General features: G+C 54.1%; 8 protein-coding genes across 8 annotated transcripts; 3 read left to right on the top strand and 5 right to left on the bottom strand.

The window, feature by feature from the left end:
* Positions 1-283: 283 nt before the first annotated feature.
* BGZ61DRAFT_527005 (uncharacterized protein) lies at positions 284-536 on the bottom strand (the record flags this gene model as incomplete). The annotated part of the gene is made up of 2 exons (XM_046253048.1): positions 284-365; positions 421-536. 2 exons carry the CDS (start codon positions 534-536, stop codon positions 284-286), a joined length of 198 nt encoding a protein of 65 aa, XP_046110791.1.
* Positions 537-1,420: 884 nt separating this feature from the next.
* Positions 1,421-2,411, top strand: BGZ61DRAFT_90185 (uncharacterized protein). The gene is made up of 2 exons (XM_046257199.1): positions 1,421-1,606; positions 1,662-2,411. The coding sequence occupies exon 2, from the start codon at positions 1,686-1,688 to the stop codon at positions 2,268-2,270; it is 585 nt and encodes a 194-aa protein (XP_046110790.1). The 5' UTR covers positions 1,421-1,606; positions 1,662-1,685; the 3' UTR covers positions 2,271-2,411.
* A 140-nt stretch (positions 2,412-2,551) lies between these two features.
* Positions 2,552-3,548, bottom strand: BGZ61DRAFT_527004 (cyclin-like protein; the record flags this gene model as incomplete). Its single annotated transcript, XM_046253047.1, has 2 exons — positions 2,552-3,244; positions 3,324-3,548. 2 exons carry the CDS (start codon positions 3,546-3,548, stop codon positions 2,552-2,554), a joined length of 918 nt encoding a protein of 305 aa, XP_046110789.1.
* Positions 3,549-4,347: 799 nt separating this feature from the next.
* BGZ61DRAFT_90106 (uncharacterized protein) lies at positions 4,348-5,597 on the bottom strand. The gene is made up of 2 exons (XM_046257197.1): positions 5,148-5,597; positions 4,348-5,096 (listed from the first exon to the last, which is right to left on the bottom strand). The coding sequence occupies exons 1-2, from the start codon at positions 5,497-5,499 to the stop codon at positions 4,618-4,620; spliced, it is 831 nt and encodes a 276-aa protein (XP_046110788.1). The 5' UTR covers positions 5,500-5,597; the 3' UTR covers positions 4,348-4,617.
* Positions 5,598-7,268: 1,671 nt separating this feature from the next.
* BGZ61DRAFT_527002 (WD40-repeat-containing domain protein) lies at positions 7,269-8,756 on the top strand (the record flags this gene model as incomplete). The annotated part of the gene is made up of 2 exons (XM_046253046.1): positions 7,269-7,493; positions 7,635-8,756. The coding sequence occupies 2 exons, from the start codon at positions 7,269-7,271 to the stop codon at positions 8,754-8,756; spliced, it is 1,347 nt and encodes a 448-aa protein (XP_046110787.1).
* A 1,087-nt stretch (positions 8,757-9,843) lies between these two features.
* Positions 9,844-11,351, bottom strand: BGZ61DRAFT_527001 (uncharacterized protein; the record flags this gene model as incomplete). Its single annotated transcript, XM_046253045.1, has 2 exons — positions 9,844-10,979; positions 11,051-11,351. The coding sequence occupies 2 exons, from the start codon at positions 11,349-11,351 to the stop codon at positions 9,844-9,846; spliced, it is 1,437 nt and encodes a 478-aa protein (XP_046110786.1).
* A 1,607-nt stretch (positions 11,352-12,958) lies between these two features.
* Positions 12,959-13,855, top strand: BGZ61DRAFT_472367 (uncharacterized protein; the record flags this gene model as incomplete). The annotated part of the gene is made up of 3 exons (XM_046248328.1): positions 12,959-13,279; positions 13,474-13,528; positions 13,647-13,855. 3 exons carry the CDS (start codon positions 12,959-12,961, stop codon positions 13,853-13,855), a joined length of 585 nt encoding a protein of 194 aa, XP_046110785.1.
* Positions 13,856-15,840: 1,985 nt separating this feature from the next.
* On the bottom strand, positions 15,841-17,707 carry BGZ61DRAFT_339953 (kinase-like domain-containing protein; the record flags this gene model as incomplete). Its single annotated transcript, XM_046239267.1, has 2 exons — positions 15,841-16,917; positions 16,970-17,707. Coding segments are annotated over 2 exons (1,815 nt in total), but the record flags the coding sequence as incomplete, so codon positions are not given.
* Between the last annotated feature and the right edge of the window lie 890 nt (positions 17,708-18,597).

The raw sequence follows: 18,597 nt of genomic DNA, 5'->3' as shown, positions 1-18,597 counted from the left end.
GAGCAATTGTAATGTGGACGGATTGAATGAACGTCAAAATGGGGAATACAATTCATGGGACGCCTATGCCCCGTACCTGTCGCTAATAATGCCAATGATGATATCGATAAACCCAACCCCAATCTTGCTCCTGGGCTGGCCGAAGAGCCGGCCTTTTCGTCGTATCCATCCCAATCGCCCGCAATCTGTGTGAGGGTGTGATGATACCACACGTAATTCCTCAACGGTATCCCCCCATCTCCGTTTTCAGTGCTTCTGCTCCATCACATACGCACCCACTGGCTTAGTGAGAGGAGGTAGTGCTGGTAGAAGCGTTGGAGGTGACCGAGTCGGTCGAGTTCTGGCGGCTGGCCTTGGTTCGCTCGCTGGTGAGACTGGTCAGTGACATGCTCGATGTGAAACGGGGCGCAAGATACTCACTAAACAGAACGGTCCTGGAGGGTGCAGGTGTATCTGGCGCCACCGGTCTTGATCTGGAAGCGGATGCCCTTGTTCTCACCCAAGCTGGTGGAGGCGGGAGCAGTGGTCTCAGGCATGATGAAGAGTGTTGTGAATGATGTAAGTGAAGAGGTCACAAGGCGAGTAGATATTAAGGACTTGACGATACAGGTAGACAGAGGAATGAGGATTGGATTTTAAAAACGGACGATGGGGAGGGACGACGTCCCTTAATATACCTCGACGGCACAGGATACGTATCTCGTCATCTCCCCTCAAGGACCCTTTGACAACGCCTCAAGGACGCACATATCCACGGACCAACCTTTGAGGCTAAAGGAGTGAGCCATTTTCTTCACTACGTACCTAGCCCCAGGATCTGAAGGCTGCCAGGGCACCCCAGCGGCATCGCGCTCCGTCCCCACGGCTCCGGACATGCCACAAACCAAACTCCGGTCGCCACGGCCAGTCACCGTGGACCGGCGACCTGTCCAGGCCCCGTTAGGAGTCCTGGGGGTGGATAAGGCACGGCTGGGACGGAAAAGCACCTGCAGCTAGGGCGTGTGGGTCGGTACGCCTTCTAGAAGACGCCGACGGGGCTCGCCTTCATAGCCAATGCCCGTCGCCGATCCCACGAAGCCCACAGTTTGGCCGCGGTCGCCCCCCCAAAAAAAAACCCGCGAGGCCGACTTGTATCACCGTGGGATTACTTGGAATCTCTGCGATTGGCGCGACACGGCGGGTATCTAACGATCCGCCATTCCCGGGCATCTCCCACTTTTATGTCCCAAGGCATTGGTCATGTGTTGGGATGACCTCGACCATCCTGCAGACTTGACGATGTGATGGTACGGCTGATCATGCACACCACTAGATAGCACCCATGATTCTGAATGGCACTTTCGGCCAGTCTCGGATGCTGTGCCCACGGCGCCTCCCCTTTGGAGAGGGGAAACCGGGTCTGTTAGCCCAGAAGCAATGGACAGATGTTGGTCCAATGTCTCCTTGATGTAAGTCCTTCCCTGTCAAGGCAGGCTTGCCGGGTTAGTTGGTGATGTACGCCTTGTCCGCCTTAACCACGCGGGCGGTTGGCGTGATTCCTGACTGCAGCGGCAGGATGGCACTAGACAGCTAATCCCTCGTCCATGGGATTCACAATCCAGATGACGTTGAGGGAAGGTCAGCTTCCCAACAGAGCATCGTGGAGAGCCAGTACACACTAGTTATCCCCGCACTCAGGCTCCACGATGGACGCAAGGATGATTGGCTTGTACCGCAAGTATCCCCTGGCTTGTTCTCACCGCATGTCCCTGAGAATTGCCTGGGCGAATAGAGCCTTGGCAATATTATGTTGGAGCACGTCCATGAGGCTTTTTTCAATGCATCAAGAAAGCCCCGTCTGCCATTGCCAACCACGTCTTCCGGACTCAATGGTCCCGGTCCAGAACGCTGCAGCGCGGGGGGAGCTGCAGAATAATCACATGGTTGCTCGACAATATCAAAGCTTTCGCGTTATCGCGCCAACCGCCCGCCTGCGGCTGCAAAGACAAGGCCACTGTTCCGTCACTAGGGCATCGTGCTCCCAAACTCGTGCACTTGAGTGCTTTTGGCACCTCCCGGATCGAAATATAGACGCGGTCATCCGAGAGCCGGCCGGGTTATGCAGATGCATGATGTATGTCAAGCGTTTCGCTTGGAAAGCTTCGTTGGCAGCACACAACATCCCATGGCTTCCCTCCACTCGCTCTCATATTTTGTTTTCCTTCATGTCCCTCTTATCGTTCCTGTCGGCATCCAGTCTGGTGCAAGTGTTATTCACCATTACGCCGTGAGGAGTCCAGGGTGTAGGTCCACAAATGTTGCCACCTGTTCGGTGTCACAATAGTCGATGTTGCCAAGGTCTTCTCGAAGCGTGGGGTGTGGCCTGATGCTCAGGAAGTCCTTGTAGGCACCCAATGACATTCCATGTCGAGTCAATTATATAGTCTTGGCTGGCATGCAAAAGCGGCGTGGGCTCCCACAGTTGGTGAAGGTTGGACCGAATTTGATACCGAACATGAAATGGTATCAGTGATCCAGGATGGAGGCTCACTCTATCCAGCAAGGGAGATCCCTACTTGCTGTCCATCATATTCATGATATGTTGCTCTTCGTCGATATCCGTGGTGCCATTGCCAGCACGCAGCCCCCTCTTTTGCATCTCACTCTCCACGGCCGCCCGGGTAAGCATACCTCGTGCGAGGTGAGGCATGTCATCATTTTGTTTGCGCAAGCAGTTCTCAACGCTGCGCATGGCTACTACCAGAAATCCCAACTCTTCCCTGTCGACATCAAAGACCTCCCACCACTCGCATTCGGGCATCTTGGCGCCGGCATCTCGAGCAGCATTGTAAATGGCGGCTGTTGCTAGTGCATGTGGTTGATGGGTAAGAAACAGCATCTGTGGCGATAGCAACGCCGTATTGAGGTACTGAATAGTACGGAGAGAAATTGTGGACTTGGGCTGGGCGAGAAATTCCAGCGTTTGGAGATAGGTGATGGCCAGAGGATGGGGGAGAGAGACATGGGTGTCGAAGGAGAGTGTGTAAAGGATGCGGGCTTCGATGGCAAGGAGTCGATTTTGGAAATTGAAGTAGTCGGCTTCGGACACGTAGTACGACTTGGGAACATTTCTGGGCGCGTCTCGGGGGAGCGGAAATGATGAGTTTTCCGATAGCAGGTAGGCGTAGACGGTGGACAAGTCGCGTGTCGACCGAGGCTGCGATCCCATTTTGGACACAAGATAGAGGGCGGCAGCGGAGGCGTCCTACGCAATGTCAGTATCGCAATGAGGGGGAGACGCCAGGACGCTGGTGCATGGGAGACTGCAGGAGAGGGAGAGTTACACTAAACTCGTTGGCCGTGGGGGAGTCGACAAGCCAGTATCGTGCCAGGATGACGTTGGCCTGCGCAGTCACGGACTGAGGGAGCTCGAGGAGGCGGCCGGCGGCCTGGGTGAGGCATTGAGTGGCGATGAAGATGGCGTCCTGGAGATCCTGAGGTAGACTGGAGAAGGAGGAGCGGTGGTACAGCTGGGACGCCGTCGCGAGCGGGTTGATGAGATGCGACATGTTGTGGAAGGGGACTGCTGAAGTCGGTTGACGGAGGTGTGAATGTTTGTGAGCTCGAGCTGTCAAGTTTTGCGAGGCTGAGACCTTTGGCGCCGGCAGCTCTCTGCCTTGTAGTGGGGGCCACTCATGCCTTCCCGACCCCTGCTCCTCATGACACCACTAAGTCTCTACTTAGACTGGCGGCTGAGACCGATGATCCTTGCTGTCCAAATCCGTATCTGGCGCATGACCCATAGCCTTTAAAATAAGACAGATTGTGGTCAACTAGACTGGGGATAAAAGAGCTATTAAACTCCATTCAGTCAATTGCACTTAAGATAGAGCCCACTCAGAATAGTAATATAAAACAACATTAAAGATTAAGACAAGTATTATAAAGAACTCACAATCTTACAACCTTTGCCCTGACTTTAAGGCCAGACCGGAACCACCTCTAAAACACAAAACGACCTCAAATTCGAATTCTCCATGCCTAATTGCCCTTGGGCATAACGGCATCCAATGGCCCGGGGTCCGGCGCGGACCCTGACTGGATGGATTGGGAATACGAGCTTAAGGGGCTCGCGGGAAGCATTTGGGCTCACGCCCCCAACGATGACACCGCGACGAGCGCTGAGAAGGAAAACCAGAGCGGAAAAGGACTGAATTCGAAAGGGAAAAGGCCTCGAGACATACTATCTGACGCGAGACAGAAGATCTTCAGGCTTGCGGGCGACACGGCAGGCTAAGGAGATATGGAAGGTTGTGACTTCCCTCCTTAACCGCCAAGGCGAAGCCACCCCGAGTCCCGTAAGGACCAATACAGACACACCAACCCCCACAGCGGCAGCCCTGAGCGGAACCGGAGCGCTTGGGGTCACGAAGGAGGAGATTTTGGAAGCGGCAGCCGCGGGCGCACGAGAGGGAGCAGACGGGCCGTAAAGGTGGTGGCGGTTAAGCGGTTACGTGCGCTCCGTCAAAAGCGGCATGAGGTCTATGAAAAGCGGTGGTATAACTGTCTAATGCAAGAATGACTCGATACTAGCGATTGCTGAAGGCAACGTACAACTACCTTAGAGGTAGAGACGTTTCATTTGAGGTCTGCCTGTGCGAGCGCTGTCGCCGCTGCTGCCATGCATTGTATTGCTTGGTCAACACTTGCAACTGCTTCCTCCCCAGTGACCACAAGCCGAAGTTCCTCAAACCTCCGTTTCCAAAATCCCCAACGTTCGAGATTCAACGCCCCATGTCCAGTATACAAGGGACCAGGTCCACGCGACCTCTTGTCACCTTCAGTGACATCTCGTCTTTCCACTAGGCACTTCCGGAGGAGGGCTGGCCCAGCGTGGATCGCCCATTCGCTGGCGACGGAAAGCCTCAGATCAGTGGCCGCATTAGGGCTCAGGTCCTCCTCAAGAGCTTGCCTCATCTGCCAGATAACGAAGCTCTCCCATTCAACCAGACCTGCTCCAAAGAGTCGGGCATTGAATGAATTCAAGTTCAGCCACTCACTATAAGGATACTCATCACCTAGTTCCTGTCCTTCCACAGTCTCGAACGTTGGGTCTGCTATTGAAATTAGAAGTCTGTTGCCATGAGTAAATAGAGTCATGCACGAACCTGACCAATTGGTTCTCATGACCTGCGCCAGCCCAGGAAGATCACCCCATGGCGGTGTAGCGACTAGCACGCGAATGACCTTTATGATAAAGTCTTGTCCCTCGTGGTCTCGATAAGGAATGTTTCTTGCGACGCTAAGAAACGCTTCCCAGGTGCTCCCGAACTGGGTTATCGGTTTCTCGGGGGACACGAGCTTTTGCAATTGCGAGGCGACGTCCCGAGCTTGTTCGTCGGCTGTTGCCTCAGAAAGCGACTGGAATGCAGATTGGAAGATGATGATCACTTCCTCGTTGTCTTCTGATGATAGGCCGTAGTCCAGGAGATGCTGCAAATTGAACTTATCGTTAGCCATCGTGTGGATGTGGCTCGCTGGTAATAAGTGAATCGGCGTCACAAGTCCTGGCTTGCAATCAAAGGCAAAATCGCTGAAAGTATAGGAAAGGTTGAGCGGAGGGAGGTTGAATGATTGTTAAGCGAGGATTATGGGAGTGTTAAGGTTGGTATTGAAATTGGAGGGAATATAAAGAATCCGTGAGGTGAGAGAAGATGTCACGCGCATGGTCGGAAGAATTCCCCGCCCCAAGCCGGCAAGGAACAGATAGTTCTCACGTCAGTGGTTCCAATCACACATCTGCAGTCCATATCTAATAAAGAAACAGTACTCATGCTCTGGCTTGCCGGTCAATGATCCAGCCCGGTATCTGAACGCCTCTGAAGTTCGGAGGCAAGCTCAAGAAGCCCCAAAAAAGAAAGTGAGGATTCCAGCTGCGTCTGGGCCATCTGCTAGACGCCCTCTAGCCAAATATCCGAGTACGTTCAAAAACACGGAGAATCTACCTCTGGCGAGCCAGACGTCACGACAAGAGTACCCAGTCTTTTCGACAGGAAGTTGGAACCCGGAGGCAAGGGACAGCGCTGGACTTGCAAGAGTGGTATACAACAACCGCGACAGGGCCATTTTTGACGTCACATACCATGACCCGAGAAAGGGCGGTCACAACGGCGGGAACGTGTCAATTGCGCCTTATCGACCGGCTTCCGATGCTCGCAGTGGGGGGGCATCCAAGTGACAGATCTGCGCTTAAAAGCTGCCGATGTGAGGATAGAGGAGACATTGCTCATAGAGTGGCCCGATATTGGGCGAATTCCATTACTGGGCGAAGTTCAGGCACTCATCCTTTGTGTCATACGAAAGCTGGCGGATGGGACTTGTCAAGAATATTCTGTGCTAGATTATGTTAGTGTTGAATGGAATTAACTGGGGCCATGCATCCATTTCTAATACATGAGGAGTCAAAGCACCAAGCCCCATAGCAGAGGCGGCAAGAGCAATTCGACACCCCTGCGACATCCACGGTGTGGAAGCCAAGCATCAGATGCTAAGGCGTCGAGAGAATGGAGGGCACCAGAAGCCTGGCTCGTGAGCCAACCGGCGCTCATCACCGCGCCCCCGGCCGCGGTGACCAGATCCTTAACCATGGCGAAGTCGCATAAAGTCGACATGATACTGTGTAAGCTCGAGGCTATGTCGGCTGTGAGTGGATGGGCTTGAATGCATACGGTCAGAGGGGGGGTTGGGGTGATTTAAGTCTGAGCATCACGGAGCAGAGGTGATGAAAGCCTGAGCAAGAGCGGCGCTGCTGGCTAACGGAGCTTGGGGGCGGGTCGCCCGAGGTTCGTGGAAGACTACCTAGGTACCTACCTAGGTAGGTAGGTAGGTACTTGGGAGCTTCTCGGTCTGTGCTGCGTACCATCGGAACAAATCTCCAGGTCTGAGAGGTATATCAATCCACTCTAAATGAAACTGCACAATCGTCCAGGAACCATTTCCAGAAGCTGTCAAGGGCTTTTCTTCCGTCGTATTCTCACGTGCGGTGATCGATTTGCGGGGCATCTGGCATCTGGCATCTGCACCGACAGGGTACGTAGCTTGAGCCGCAGTGGAGCGCACCCTCCACGACATGCCACCACCCGCAGTCGGAGCCATCACCACCACGACGATCGCGCATCCCTCCTTTCGACTCCCTCACTCACCACCACCACCAACGTCTCCGTCGCCTTTTGCAGCCGCCTCTCCGCCGCTCGCCCTCTGTCGCCCTCCTCTCCCGCTCTCTGTCGACAATGGCCACCTCCATTCCTCCCTCTCCCAACGAAGAGAAATCCGCCTTTGACCTCAACCTCCAGCACGGCCACAAGGACCTGGTCCAGGCCGTCGCCTTCAACACCTACGGCGACCGCTGCGCCACTGGGTCCGTCGATGGCAAGATTCGGGTCTTTAACCGCCACAAGGACGGTACCTGGCGCCTGTGCGACACGTGGACTGCCCACGGCGGTGAGATTCTAGAGGTAATACATGCAATCGCAACCCTAACCCACCTCTTTCGCCATCCCATGCATTCAGGAACTGTCTATATGGATCGGTGTCTATGTTGTCGCTTATTCTGCGGTATCTTAGTCGTATGCGCACATCACTGACTTTCTCCGCAGTTACAATGGCTCCCATCCACGGTCTACCCCAACCTCATCGCCTCCCTCGGAATCGAGGGTTGGTTCCGTCTCTGGGCTGAGGATCCCTCCGCTGCCCCTGGCCGTCGCTTCTGCACTGGTCGCGCCGGCAATGGCAAACCTGCCTTCGACACCCGATCCAACAAGGCCCCATACCGCTCTTTCTCCATGAAACACAACGAGGAGACACGCCACACCTATCTCGCCCTCCTTGCCACCGACGGCCGCCTGACCATCTATGAGAATGACCAGCCTGAGAACTTGTCAGAGTACACTTCCATTGACGAGTTCAGTGTCTCTCCCAAACCCAGTCGGGGAGAGGAGCTCGCATTCCGCGTTCGCTTCGATCCTAACCCTGAGCCATGCTATACAGCCCTGCGCGCCGGTGTCCCCACTGACTCCCTTGGCCTTGTTGTTGCTGCCATGAACGCTGTCAAGGTCTACCGATCGCGCGACATTCTTGCTACTTCAATGGGCGTCCAACAGGCTCAAAAGGAGTTTTACCTCGCTGTAGAGATAACCGGCCATCGCGGCCTGGTCCGAGACGTGGCTTGGGCACCTGGCAATATCAGGGGATATGATGTCATCGCAACTGCCTGCCAGGATGGTTACGCCCGGGTATTCCGGGTCGAAACGCCTTTCTCTGAAGACGATGGCAAGTCGTGGTCTGCCGCCGACCTCCTGAAGTCTAACCTACACTCTACTTCTAAAGATACTTTGAACGGCAGTGGCGCTCCTGCTGAAAAGTCACAACCTCAGACACCTCAGCTGTCATCTCAACAACTTTACCAGCAGCAGCAACAACAGCACCCTCATCATCAGCAGCTCCAATCTGGCCTCAGTGCCAGCCTTGCCAAATCAGGCACTCCAGGGGACCGGCACTGGGCCGGCCAGCCTGGTCAGGTCAAACATACGTTCCACGAGATCTCACGGCTCGATAATCACCGGACACCCGTCTGGCGTGTCGGTTTCGACGATGACGGTCAGATCCTTGGCAGTACGGGCGACGACGGCCGCTTGCTCTGCTATCGCCAGACACCAGACGGTGCCTGGGCTAAAAGCTCGGAGTTAGCCATGATCAAGGCACGCATGGCGGCACCGTGAGCAACAACGGGTATTAATCCAAGTTCAGAACTTCTAAGAGCGCCTCCGGTACACAAGATCGTTTGTCGTATTGTTTGGTCAAAGCGCCAAATAACAACCAGAAGTCCCAAGTCACGACGATACCCTTCAATGCTAGGGTCAGGGCCACGGTTGTTTTTGTCAGGCTTCCACTAACTCTCCGCGGCCCGTACTAATCTTCAGATGAGCTAAGAAAGACTCTACTTTCGCCCACTCAAGAAGCCACACTGAGCATATAGACATTTCTGAGTTCCAACGAGTCGAGCAGTCGACCCTAATGCTTCGTATCAACATGCATTCATTGATTGTTCAGCCTTGGGGAGGCCTAGGCCCTACAACCACATTGTCACACACTCATTTGTCGTAGCCGAAACCGCCGCAATGAGCCTGACAGGTCCTAGACTAGTTGCTATAGAGGGGACTCCACTGCGGGTACTTGTGTTCAATGTGGCCAGGCTGCATGAAGTTGAGCCGAGTAGGAGCGTAAAAAGAAGCCCATCGCACATAGTCAACAAGTAGATTTGGAAACACTACACATATAGATATTCACTCAAGGTTGATAGTCAACTTGAATTCAGATTTGGGCCCAAGGATTTTTGAATACTCCAATATCATTTTTATTTTGAGTATTTACGGTGCTGGGGTGACCACTCTTTGTGGCCCCCTTGGGAAGGTATCTATTGGGTTTTGCATTTCAGCCCTTTCCCCTGTGACCTAGACGCCCAATCTGAGGTGGCGTGTGAAATGTCGGTGGAATAAAAAAAAAAAAAGCATGCCAACCCCCCTAAAACGCCATTCGTGAGTCGATGTTTTGATTTGCGTCATTGTGCCATAGTCTTTGATAAGAAGGTGAGAAGTGGCGAGCATGACGTTGAGTGTGTTAGTCAGCCATAGATATAGCTTGTACTTTCAAACGTCAGATGAGCCGCCGACTCTCTCAACCTCCCATGTCGATAACGGTCTACAGCGCTCGTGTTCCGCTAGACACGACACTCCTCCAGTTCTTCGATGATGCGCAATAACCGATCGTCCGTTCATTCCCTTGTCATTAAAAGTCTTTTGGAATCGCTTAAGCAGCGTCGGCGCTGGCAGCAGGCTGGACAACCTTGGTCACCTGGGTACCGGCGCGGTGAATACGCTGGCCAGCAGAGTCGTTCATGTAGGTGACATCCTTATTCTCAAACTGAGCTCGCTTCCAGACCTCGACTTCACCGCCACCACGGAGAACACCCACGCGCATGGTTGACAGGAGGTTGTGGGCGGCGTTGGAGTGGTTGTAAACACCACCGTTGAAGATGGCGGTGGCATCCTTACCAATGGAGGAGTTGATGAGGGCCCGACCACCGGGGTGGTCCTTGATGAAGTCACCAATGTCGTGGATAACACCGGCAATAGCGACGAGGGCCTTGCCGTTCTTGGAGTCGGCAACAAAGTTGTCCCAGTGGATAACAGGGAGTTGGTCCAGAGGGATACCCCAGTCGAGTGTGGCACGCTTCTGGTCGAGCTTCTTCTGGAGCTGCTGAACACGGCCCTTCTCGATCTCGTTCTGACGGAACTGCTTCAGGTCGTAGGCAAGGCCAAGCTGCTTCCAGACCCAGATAGACCACTTAGTAGGGTCGTACTGGTACCACTGGATAGCGTTGCGGTAATCGGAGGGGAACTCGTGGTGAAAGTTGTGGTAGCCCTCTCCGAGAGTAACAAAGGCAGTGATGACATGATCACGAGGAGAGTTTCGGTCGTCGAAGGGCTGGTCACCGAGCCAGTGGGCTAGCGAGTTGACGCAGAAGGTGGCCTGCTGGACGAAGCAGATGCGGAGGATACCAGCATAGACGAAGCCACCAAGCCAGTCACCCCAGCCGAGACCAGCGACGACGGTAGGGAAGATGAGAGCCATCGTGACGACACACTTTAGGAAGTTCCTGTGCTGCCAGACGACAATAGGGTCCTCGTTAAGGTCGGTGATGTCGGTTCGGCCCTGGCGCTTAGGGTTCTGCTTGAAAACCATCCATCCCATGTGGGAGTACCAGAACCCCTTGCGGACGGAGTAGGGGTCCTTCTCGGTATCGGTGTATCGGTGGTGGACGCGGTGGCCATACGACCACCAACGGATGGAACCCTCAACGGCACCAGCGCCGACAGCAGCGAGGTAGATCTTGAGGGGAGTGGTGGCCTTGTAGCAGGAGTGAGACCAGAGACGATGATACCCTACAGGTATTTGGTTAGTGCCAATGGTCTTCAGAGCTACACGGAGCTCGCGGGAACTTAGGGAAGCTTACCAGCAGTGATGCCGAGGCCAGTGTGAAAGTAGTAGAAGACGGCCCAGAGAGCGGTATAGGGTCGGAGAGGAACCCAGTAGGAGGAAATGAATCCGATGAGGGGAACGATGACGATGAAGGTGGTGTTGAGCCAGTTGACGTGCTGGTGGAAGTTGCCCCAGGTCATAGGCGTGTCGGCAATATGCACCTTTGACTTGGCGGCCTCGACCTTGGCGGCAGTGTTGCCTCGAAGGGGCACATAGTCCTTCGTGCCATCGGGAAAGGCGGCGGCAGCCTTTGCGTCTGTTGAGGACGACGACATTGTGAGTGTGTTGTGTCGGAGTCGAGAACGGGGTGTAGAAGGGCCTTCTCGAGAAGGGAGAGAGTGAAGGACGAAGCTCTAGGAATTAAGAGATCCTCGTCGAGGAGATTATAAAGGAGATGGAGAGGAGGGATGGGGGGTTGACAAGGAAAGCGGTTGGGGCGGAGGCGCCAAAAGGGCTTTATATCAAATCCCGACCCGGACCCAGGCGAGTTGAGAGACTGGGTAGTGGATAAGAAAAGAGGCGGAAAGCCGGGGGGGTGTGTGAGGAGTGGAGGAGTGGAGGAGTGGAGGAGTGGAGTGTGGCGAGCTCGCGGTAGAAGGAGTAAAGAGCTGCAACGACAGCGACCACAGCAGCAAGGGCGGAGGCGAACCCGAAAAAGCGGTGCTGGAGAGGGTCGATATCTTGCTTCTAGCGAATTCCGGCTTCTGTGAGGGCCGGCGGCTAGGATTGTGATTTGGTGAACGCCGTGTGTGGGTGAGGAAGGTGAAGGAAGATGGGGAATAACAAGAACAGCACGGAGTGAGGTGAGTGCGTTGGGAATGAGGAGTTGCAGGATGGGGACAAGACGGGCCTTCAATCTGTCTCTGCCTCGGCCTGTTTGTCTCTGTCGCTCATATGCGTGCTCCTCGTGACAGCTGAGACTGAGTGAAGCCTGACTGACCGTGACCAGATAGCTGAGCAGTGAGTGAGAGCGATGAGAGCAGAGCAAGCGGTTGTGCAGCTTTTTTTTCACCACGCACACCCCAACATTCACACGCCCACCTGCAACAAAAAAAAACCTTTGGGGATGGACGGACGGAAGGCAGGCTACGGGGCTCTCAGGACACTCCGAGAACCCCGTCGACAACGCCGCCCAGCTCCCACTGGAAGCCCAAGGCCCCAGAAGCGCCCCCATCGTTCTCCCCCCTTGGTCCCGGCTTCTTCCCGGTACATGGCCGAACTGGGTACCAGCGCTGTACAAGGCCAAAACCTGTTGGCGGGCTGAGAAAGAGGCTGGGCTGGGTTTTCCTGTTGGCGTTGGATTCTCGCCATGTGGGAACCGCCCATTCCTCCGCCGTCACCCCGACAGGCATTGGGAAGAAGATCGCATTCGCCCGGCGCCGTAGTACCGCCCAGGTATCGAAGCCGTACAGAAACGCGCTGGTTTGTCCTCCTCTATGATGTCTCTTTTACCCGATTTGGTCCTGTGACGGGTATGGGACATGTATCAGCACCAGGTGTGCGGCGCATGTTGTCTTATCCTGTCATCCCCCCAAATCCCATTGGCATTTGACATCTCCGATCATCTAGATAGATATCTCAACACCCCCTGCTAGAGCTTCTTTCCCCAGATGTTGGCACAGATACGAAGGAAAAGAAACAATGCCCGGAAAATGATGCCAAAAATCAGCCCACGATTGCGAAATGCGTTGCCTGGCATTCGACAATTGGAGCAAACGACGCAGGGCTGGCTGGGGACCTGAGAATGGACCCTTGCTGCTAGCGTACCCTGTTTTTTCCCCTTGTCGTCACGGAGCTCTCAACACTTGCACCCCCACCCCTTCCCCAACAACTTTTGAAAGGACCCACTGCCCGCTCCGGCCGAAGGTCCAGAGGCCAATCAATGCGGGGCCCGTGTGGCCGTCCGGTTGCCTCAAACGGCAACAGGCACGGGAGGGTTTCCTGGCGCCGAGCCGGGTACGTACCAATCCTGGTCGGCAGCCATGTACCCTGCCACTGCAGCTCTGCGCGCGGGATACCTCTTCGCCACTCGCTACTCGGGGCACTGGGCCAACTGCAACAATTTGAGGTGCGCCGGGCGCGTGCCTTGCAGGTTCAAAAGCGGCCAGGGCTTGCTTGGGGGGGCTTGGGAGCTCCACCGCTCTGCGCTGCGATTTGCCGGAGTCTTTGGGGAAAAGGGAAAGACCAGCGCGGCGGAGACAAGGTAAGCGGTTTCTGATGCTTCCAGTTGGTGAATGTGTCCGAGTGGTGGCTCTTAGCCTTGAGATCGTGGCGAATGGAAGCCATTTGACGGTGAGCGCCATTCAACATTCGCTTTGGTCCCGGTGATTCCGAGTTCAGAAGGCATAAATTCGTATCTCATAGCGTAGCGTGCGAGACTCCTTGCATCAACGATAGGCGCCTACTACGACGAAGTACTACGTAGTAGGTTCTGGCAACGTCATCTATCTAGGTACGTAGTGACTTGGCGTTCCCTCATTTCCATCGAGCATCAGCCATGGAGCATGATAGTGCTCGCGTCTCTGCACCGGCGTAGGTTTATAGTACAAACAGCATGTACCTTTCTTTAGATAACACCCGCCCATTCGTTCCAGTGCACAAAGCTTCAGCGTCGGATTCTGATATCATAGATCTCCTCGCCAGTGGCCGTCCATACCTAGCAGGCTTTCAGTCACTCCAGCATCATAGATTTGGATCAGATCATTCGATTTTTGATTTCACTGAATCTCGCGTCCATACCCCTCAGCGCTGCAGCCAATCCCTGTACGCCTTAATCTAGAGACCTCTTACAACTCTCGGCATCTTCTATCCACAACCCAACAATAAAATGAATAGATAAAAAGAGCCCTAGCATTACTGCCAACTTCTCCACGTCGAGGGCCCCAGCGGCTTTCTTGTCTCAGATCAGCCGATACCTCGGCTCATTTGCAATGCTTGTGATACAATTGCATGGTTGGCGCTGTTCAAGGGAGAATGCGTGTCCCATCATCCTCTCCCCCAGCTTTTCCCCAACAGAAACCGGTCGATCGGCTGCGCCAAGCCGAGCAGCGAATCGCGCTTGGACCCTCCTCCGTCCCTGGAAGTCCCGTGAGGGCGGCCAAACCCGCACGGCAGCAAAAACAAAAGTCCGACCCCGAGAGCTTCAGTCACGTGCACCTCTACCACATTTTCTAGAACGTTTCATAGGTACTCAAGCCTTCAAGGATCGCCGTGTGGCGTCCGCTATGCCCCTTCAGGACCTGTCAAATGCGTAGTCTCGAGGACACGAGGTTTGGGATGGCTTTTACTAAGGCCCTCAATAGTTTAAGGTCTAAGGTCCAAGGTCTCTGCGGACCAGGGCTAAGCTTTAGTTATGCCCAAACTTTTGGCATGGAGTATCACCTCGCTCTCAATTCACTTATTGCGTCCCCACGTTATCATCTCGAAGTGCTTCATGAGCTTCAAAACTCTCTCGATCACATACGACAAATGTAGAAAGTAAGTATCCCAGCAAATTCATTCATCCAAGTCCTCGTGGCGCTTTATGGGGAAATATCCCTTCGAGAGTCCGTTCCAAAACAAATAAACCCAGCCATGATACCTATGCTCGCGTCTCCCATGTAAATGCCCACCGATTGATTGCCCGCCAAGAATGGTTACAATTATACATCATGTTCAATCATCGAACAAAAAGAATAAAAAGTGAAAATATAAAAGCACAAAGGGAATAAGTCGTCTTAGTCAAGTCTTCGCATCCAGTTTCGTCATCGCGTGCGGTAACATCGATTCCACTACGTCCAAGTCCTCGTCAATCGTCTGCTTGTGTCGTATCGTATCGCCTTCGTGATTCGTTAGATAGGCAGCGCCGATTCCAGTCAATGAATCGTGATCCTTGATCTTGTTGCCGTCTGCCTCAACACATGTTCGGTCGTCACCGATGCAGCCATCCCTTTCGGCCTGGCTATTTTCTTCCGAATTCGTCTGTATTCCCTTGCCATCTGCAATCTCCCGTGATTTGGATGGAGTCACCGTCCTCGATGATGGTTCTGTGTTGGTTCGCTGAGGTTCAGGTGCTGTGGTCCCGTGCAGCTGCGGTGCGTTGTGCTCTGGCCCTGATTCAACCTTCGGCGAGTTCTGTATCTCTGAGGCCCCTATCCCCGCACCGAGTAACGTCTCTAAACCTTGTTGTTTGGTGACGTGCTCGGTAATTTTTGGTGTATCCGATGAACCGTTGTCTTTTGCAAATTCCTTCGGTCCTTCGACAGGTTTTATATTCGATGGCCACTCCACTTCCTTGTCGTTCGTTCCATCCTTTTGGGCCTGGACTGGTGGCATCACAACATCGCAGGCACTGTCTGCTTTCATGGATGCGTGGTCTTTGTCAGTGTCAATTGGTGCTTGTGCAGTTCGCGTGGATATTGGAGCATATTCCTCTCCCGCCACTTCCACGGGTTTGTTCATGTTCAAGTCCATGGCAGGCACCTCCGTGGCGCGTTCTTTTTCGGTCTCCATCGTTTTGATTTCCGTTGGGTCGATATTTTCGCGTGCCGAGAGGACTCTTCCCGCGTTCGTCCCCAGCTTCTCTCCCAGTTTGATTGCGTCTTTGCCGGTGTTCTCTGCCTCGCCTCCCATAGACGGATTCTCAGCCTTCTTACCAACAGCGGCGTCCAATACCACAGGCTCATCAGGGTCGATGAGGGCGGTTTCGTTGGTAATTGGTGTCTCATCCAGCGACATGCCATCCGGGCCCACATCACTATACGAGGATGGGATGTTCCTGTTCGCCGCCCAAGCAGAAATATCATATGGACGGCGCGGGGAGTCGCATCGGTCGTAGTTGCTTGGCAGTGGGCTTGGGGGTGAGCGACCTCGTGTATAGTAGTACGGCTCGTATCCAATTGGGCTCGCATCCGTATATGGCCGGCCCACGTAGGACCATTCGCTCGAAGGTTCGACGGTTCTGATGTGCGGATGATTATCAGGGTGGTAATCATCCACCAGATACTGTTGCAACGTATAGTCTTCATCGATAGACATCGACGGAGGGTTTAGCTTCCCACGATCATCTTGGGTCTGCGGGGAAGGAAACATCTGGAGGAGAGACGATGCCTGGAGCCGCAGTCGAGGATCGTCACTGAGACAAATCTCAGCCATCTGTCGATACCAGTCGGGAATGTTGACTTCTGGACCAAGTATTAACGGCCGTCCTTGAGCTTCTGGCTCATCTTCCTGCATTGCCAAAGCCCACAACACCATTCCCAACTGATACAGATCCGACTTCACGCCGATGTACATTGAGATTCGTTGGTTGCATTCAATAAGTGGCGTTGCCTCTGGAGGCTCCCAACCCACAGGGCACCCCCTCCTGTTGATGTCGATGATTTTTGCGTCTCCATTTTCATCAATGACAATATTGGATAAGGTAAAGTCGCCTTGAACAAAACCAGAGTCGTGAATATCCGACAGTCCCTCGACAATCTGGCGAGCCCACTTCTTCCTCGTCGACCATGGTATGTCAAACTCGCCATCTTTACACTGCTCGTAAATTATGTCGATAAGAGCGCCCTGGTCTGCATAACTGATGAGAAGTCCTTTCACAAACTCGTCATGGTCATCCACAACAACGCCATGAAAACGGATGACATTATCCGAGTAGCGGAGACGGTTGAGAGCATTGACCTCGTACAGGAATTCATCAACTGTATCCGGGCTCGGTATCTCCTTCTTAATAAGGGTTTGTCCATGGACGTTCACCTTGTACACGAATCCAGACATGTGAGAGTCAAAGACAATGTCCTGCTCTCGAATCCGCTTGCAGCCTAGGTGCTTAACCTGGTCAACAGTGGGATACGGGATAATTTCCTACCAAATAGTTAGCTCGGCTAGGAAGGGTGAAACAATTAGCAATACTAACGTTGCCATCCTCAACCACGTGGACATGCAGCCTCCCATCAGTAGTCTGGAGCTTCAGATTGGTAACAGTGTCGTAGAATTGAATGTCGCGTAGGCTCTCGCGAATTGCCTCATAGATCTTTGCACTCTTTTCTCTCTGGTATTGCGTGTGAATCAAGTCCATTTCCAAGGAGTTTGGAGGGGCGTTTCGATAATCGAGCGAGATGGTGACACGCCGCCAGACGTGTTCCTGCTCGCGATATGTAACAAAAAACTTTTCTCTCCTTGATCGATCGCGGAAGTGCATACTGAGGTTCAAAATCCAAGTCTTTTCGAGTTCATCATGAATCATGGCATCATACTGCGACGTTGTCAAGGAATGGGTGTCTGCAGTTGATAGGCTGTCCTGGATGGCGCACTCGTCAGTACGAGTGACCTCCTCATTCTTGGACACCATCTTCTCCAGCTGACTCTCCGCAGAAACATCCTCAACAGGGTTCACCGGTAACGAGGGCAGGGGGGGAACATATTGAGGAGCGTCGTCCTGCGGGCAGCCGAGAAAACCCGGGGCGCTGATGCGGGGGTCCGCATGAGGCTGAGAGGTGGATGGTGGTCTGGGTCCCTGAGAGCGTCGGTCGACTGAGACGGCTCTCCGCTCATCTGGCGTAGGGTCAACAGCGGCCAAGTTTGTCCTCCGCTCTGACTGTTGGCGCTTGAATGTCTGCGCACGGGGGAGATTGGGGACCACTTTCCGGGACATTCGCCGGATCAGGCCGCCCTTTTCGGGGTCGGCTGAATCGGCCCCGTGTTCCGTATCCAAGGACTGGTCGGTCGGACTAGGTGGCGTGCTACCGCCGCTCTGCCGACCAAAGAACTTGCGAAAGAAACCCTGTGTCCCGGATGGGGTCGGTGGTTGTCGAAGTGGCGGCTCAGACGCTGCAACATTCGCCTGTGCCATGGCCGCGACAATGCGACTGTGGATGGAATGGGTGGTTCGAGGTATGTGTCGAAATCGCCGCCACGCCGGGGAGTCAAGGCCAATTAGAAATAGCCAAGTTGAAGATGGTGGTTATGATGGAGGAGGTTGTGTGGGAAGCGGCTCGGCAGCAATGGCTTGGAAATTGAAGAGAAGAGATTCGTGGTGGCGAATGGTGGTGCAGGCACATATGCGAATATGGAGGCCTAGGGGTCTTGTTCTATGGATGAGAGCTGACGAAGAAAGGAAAGAAGATGGCTTGAAGTTGCGAGAGAGTGAAAATATCCGAGCATGCACGCCGGCATCTGATGATGATCGGATGGTGATTACAGGTGCACTGACGAGAACCGACGGGGGAAGGACCACGCAGCCCCTCGGTCAAACAAGCGGGCTTCTGACGTGAGGTGAGCGAGGAGGAGAGACCATGTCTCGCCCATGAAGAACCAGAGCGAGCCACGATGAGCGACGAGGGGAGTTTTAGGCGTTATGGCAGCCCGAGAAGGCTGGGAGCGCCTGGTCGGTGAGAGTGGGTCCTGTCGTGGAGCAAGGCCGGCCGAGGCGGAGGCGGAGGCGGCTGTGGAGGACCAGGGAGTAAAACGAAGCGGTGATGAAGAGGCGAGGCGAAAGGGGGGCGGCCAACAATTGGAACAAGGCTGATGGACGGTTAAGAGCTA

Source organism: Ilyonectria robusta, assembly GCF_021365365.1.
Source record: "Ilyonectria robusta strain PMI_751 chromosome Unknown BGZ61scaffold_2, whole genome shotgun sequence".
Classification (NCBI taxonomy): Eukaryota; Fungi; Ascomycota; class Sordariomycetes; order Hypocreales; family Nectriaceae; genus Ilyonectria; species Ilyonectria robusta.
Note: the sequence above shows the minus strand (reverse complement) of the source record. Positions and strands in the feature narration are given on the sequence as shown.

Coding starts and splice junctions, on each gene's coding strand:
- BGZ61DRAFT_90106 (XM_046257197.1), bottom strand. CDS start 5,499: ATGGCTAACGATAAGTTCAATTTGCAGCATCTCCTGGACTACGGCCTA. Junction 5,097..5,147: donor CATGAGAACCAATTGGTCAG/GTTCGTGCATGA, acceptor TAATTTCAATAG/CAGACCCAACGTTCGAGACT.
- BGZ61DRAFT_90185 (XM_046257199.1), top strand. CDS start 1,686: ATGGACGCAAGGATGATTGGCTTGTACCGCAAGTATCCCCTGGCTTGT.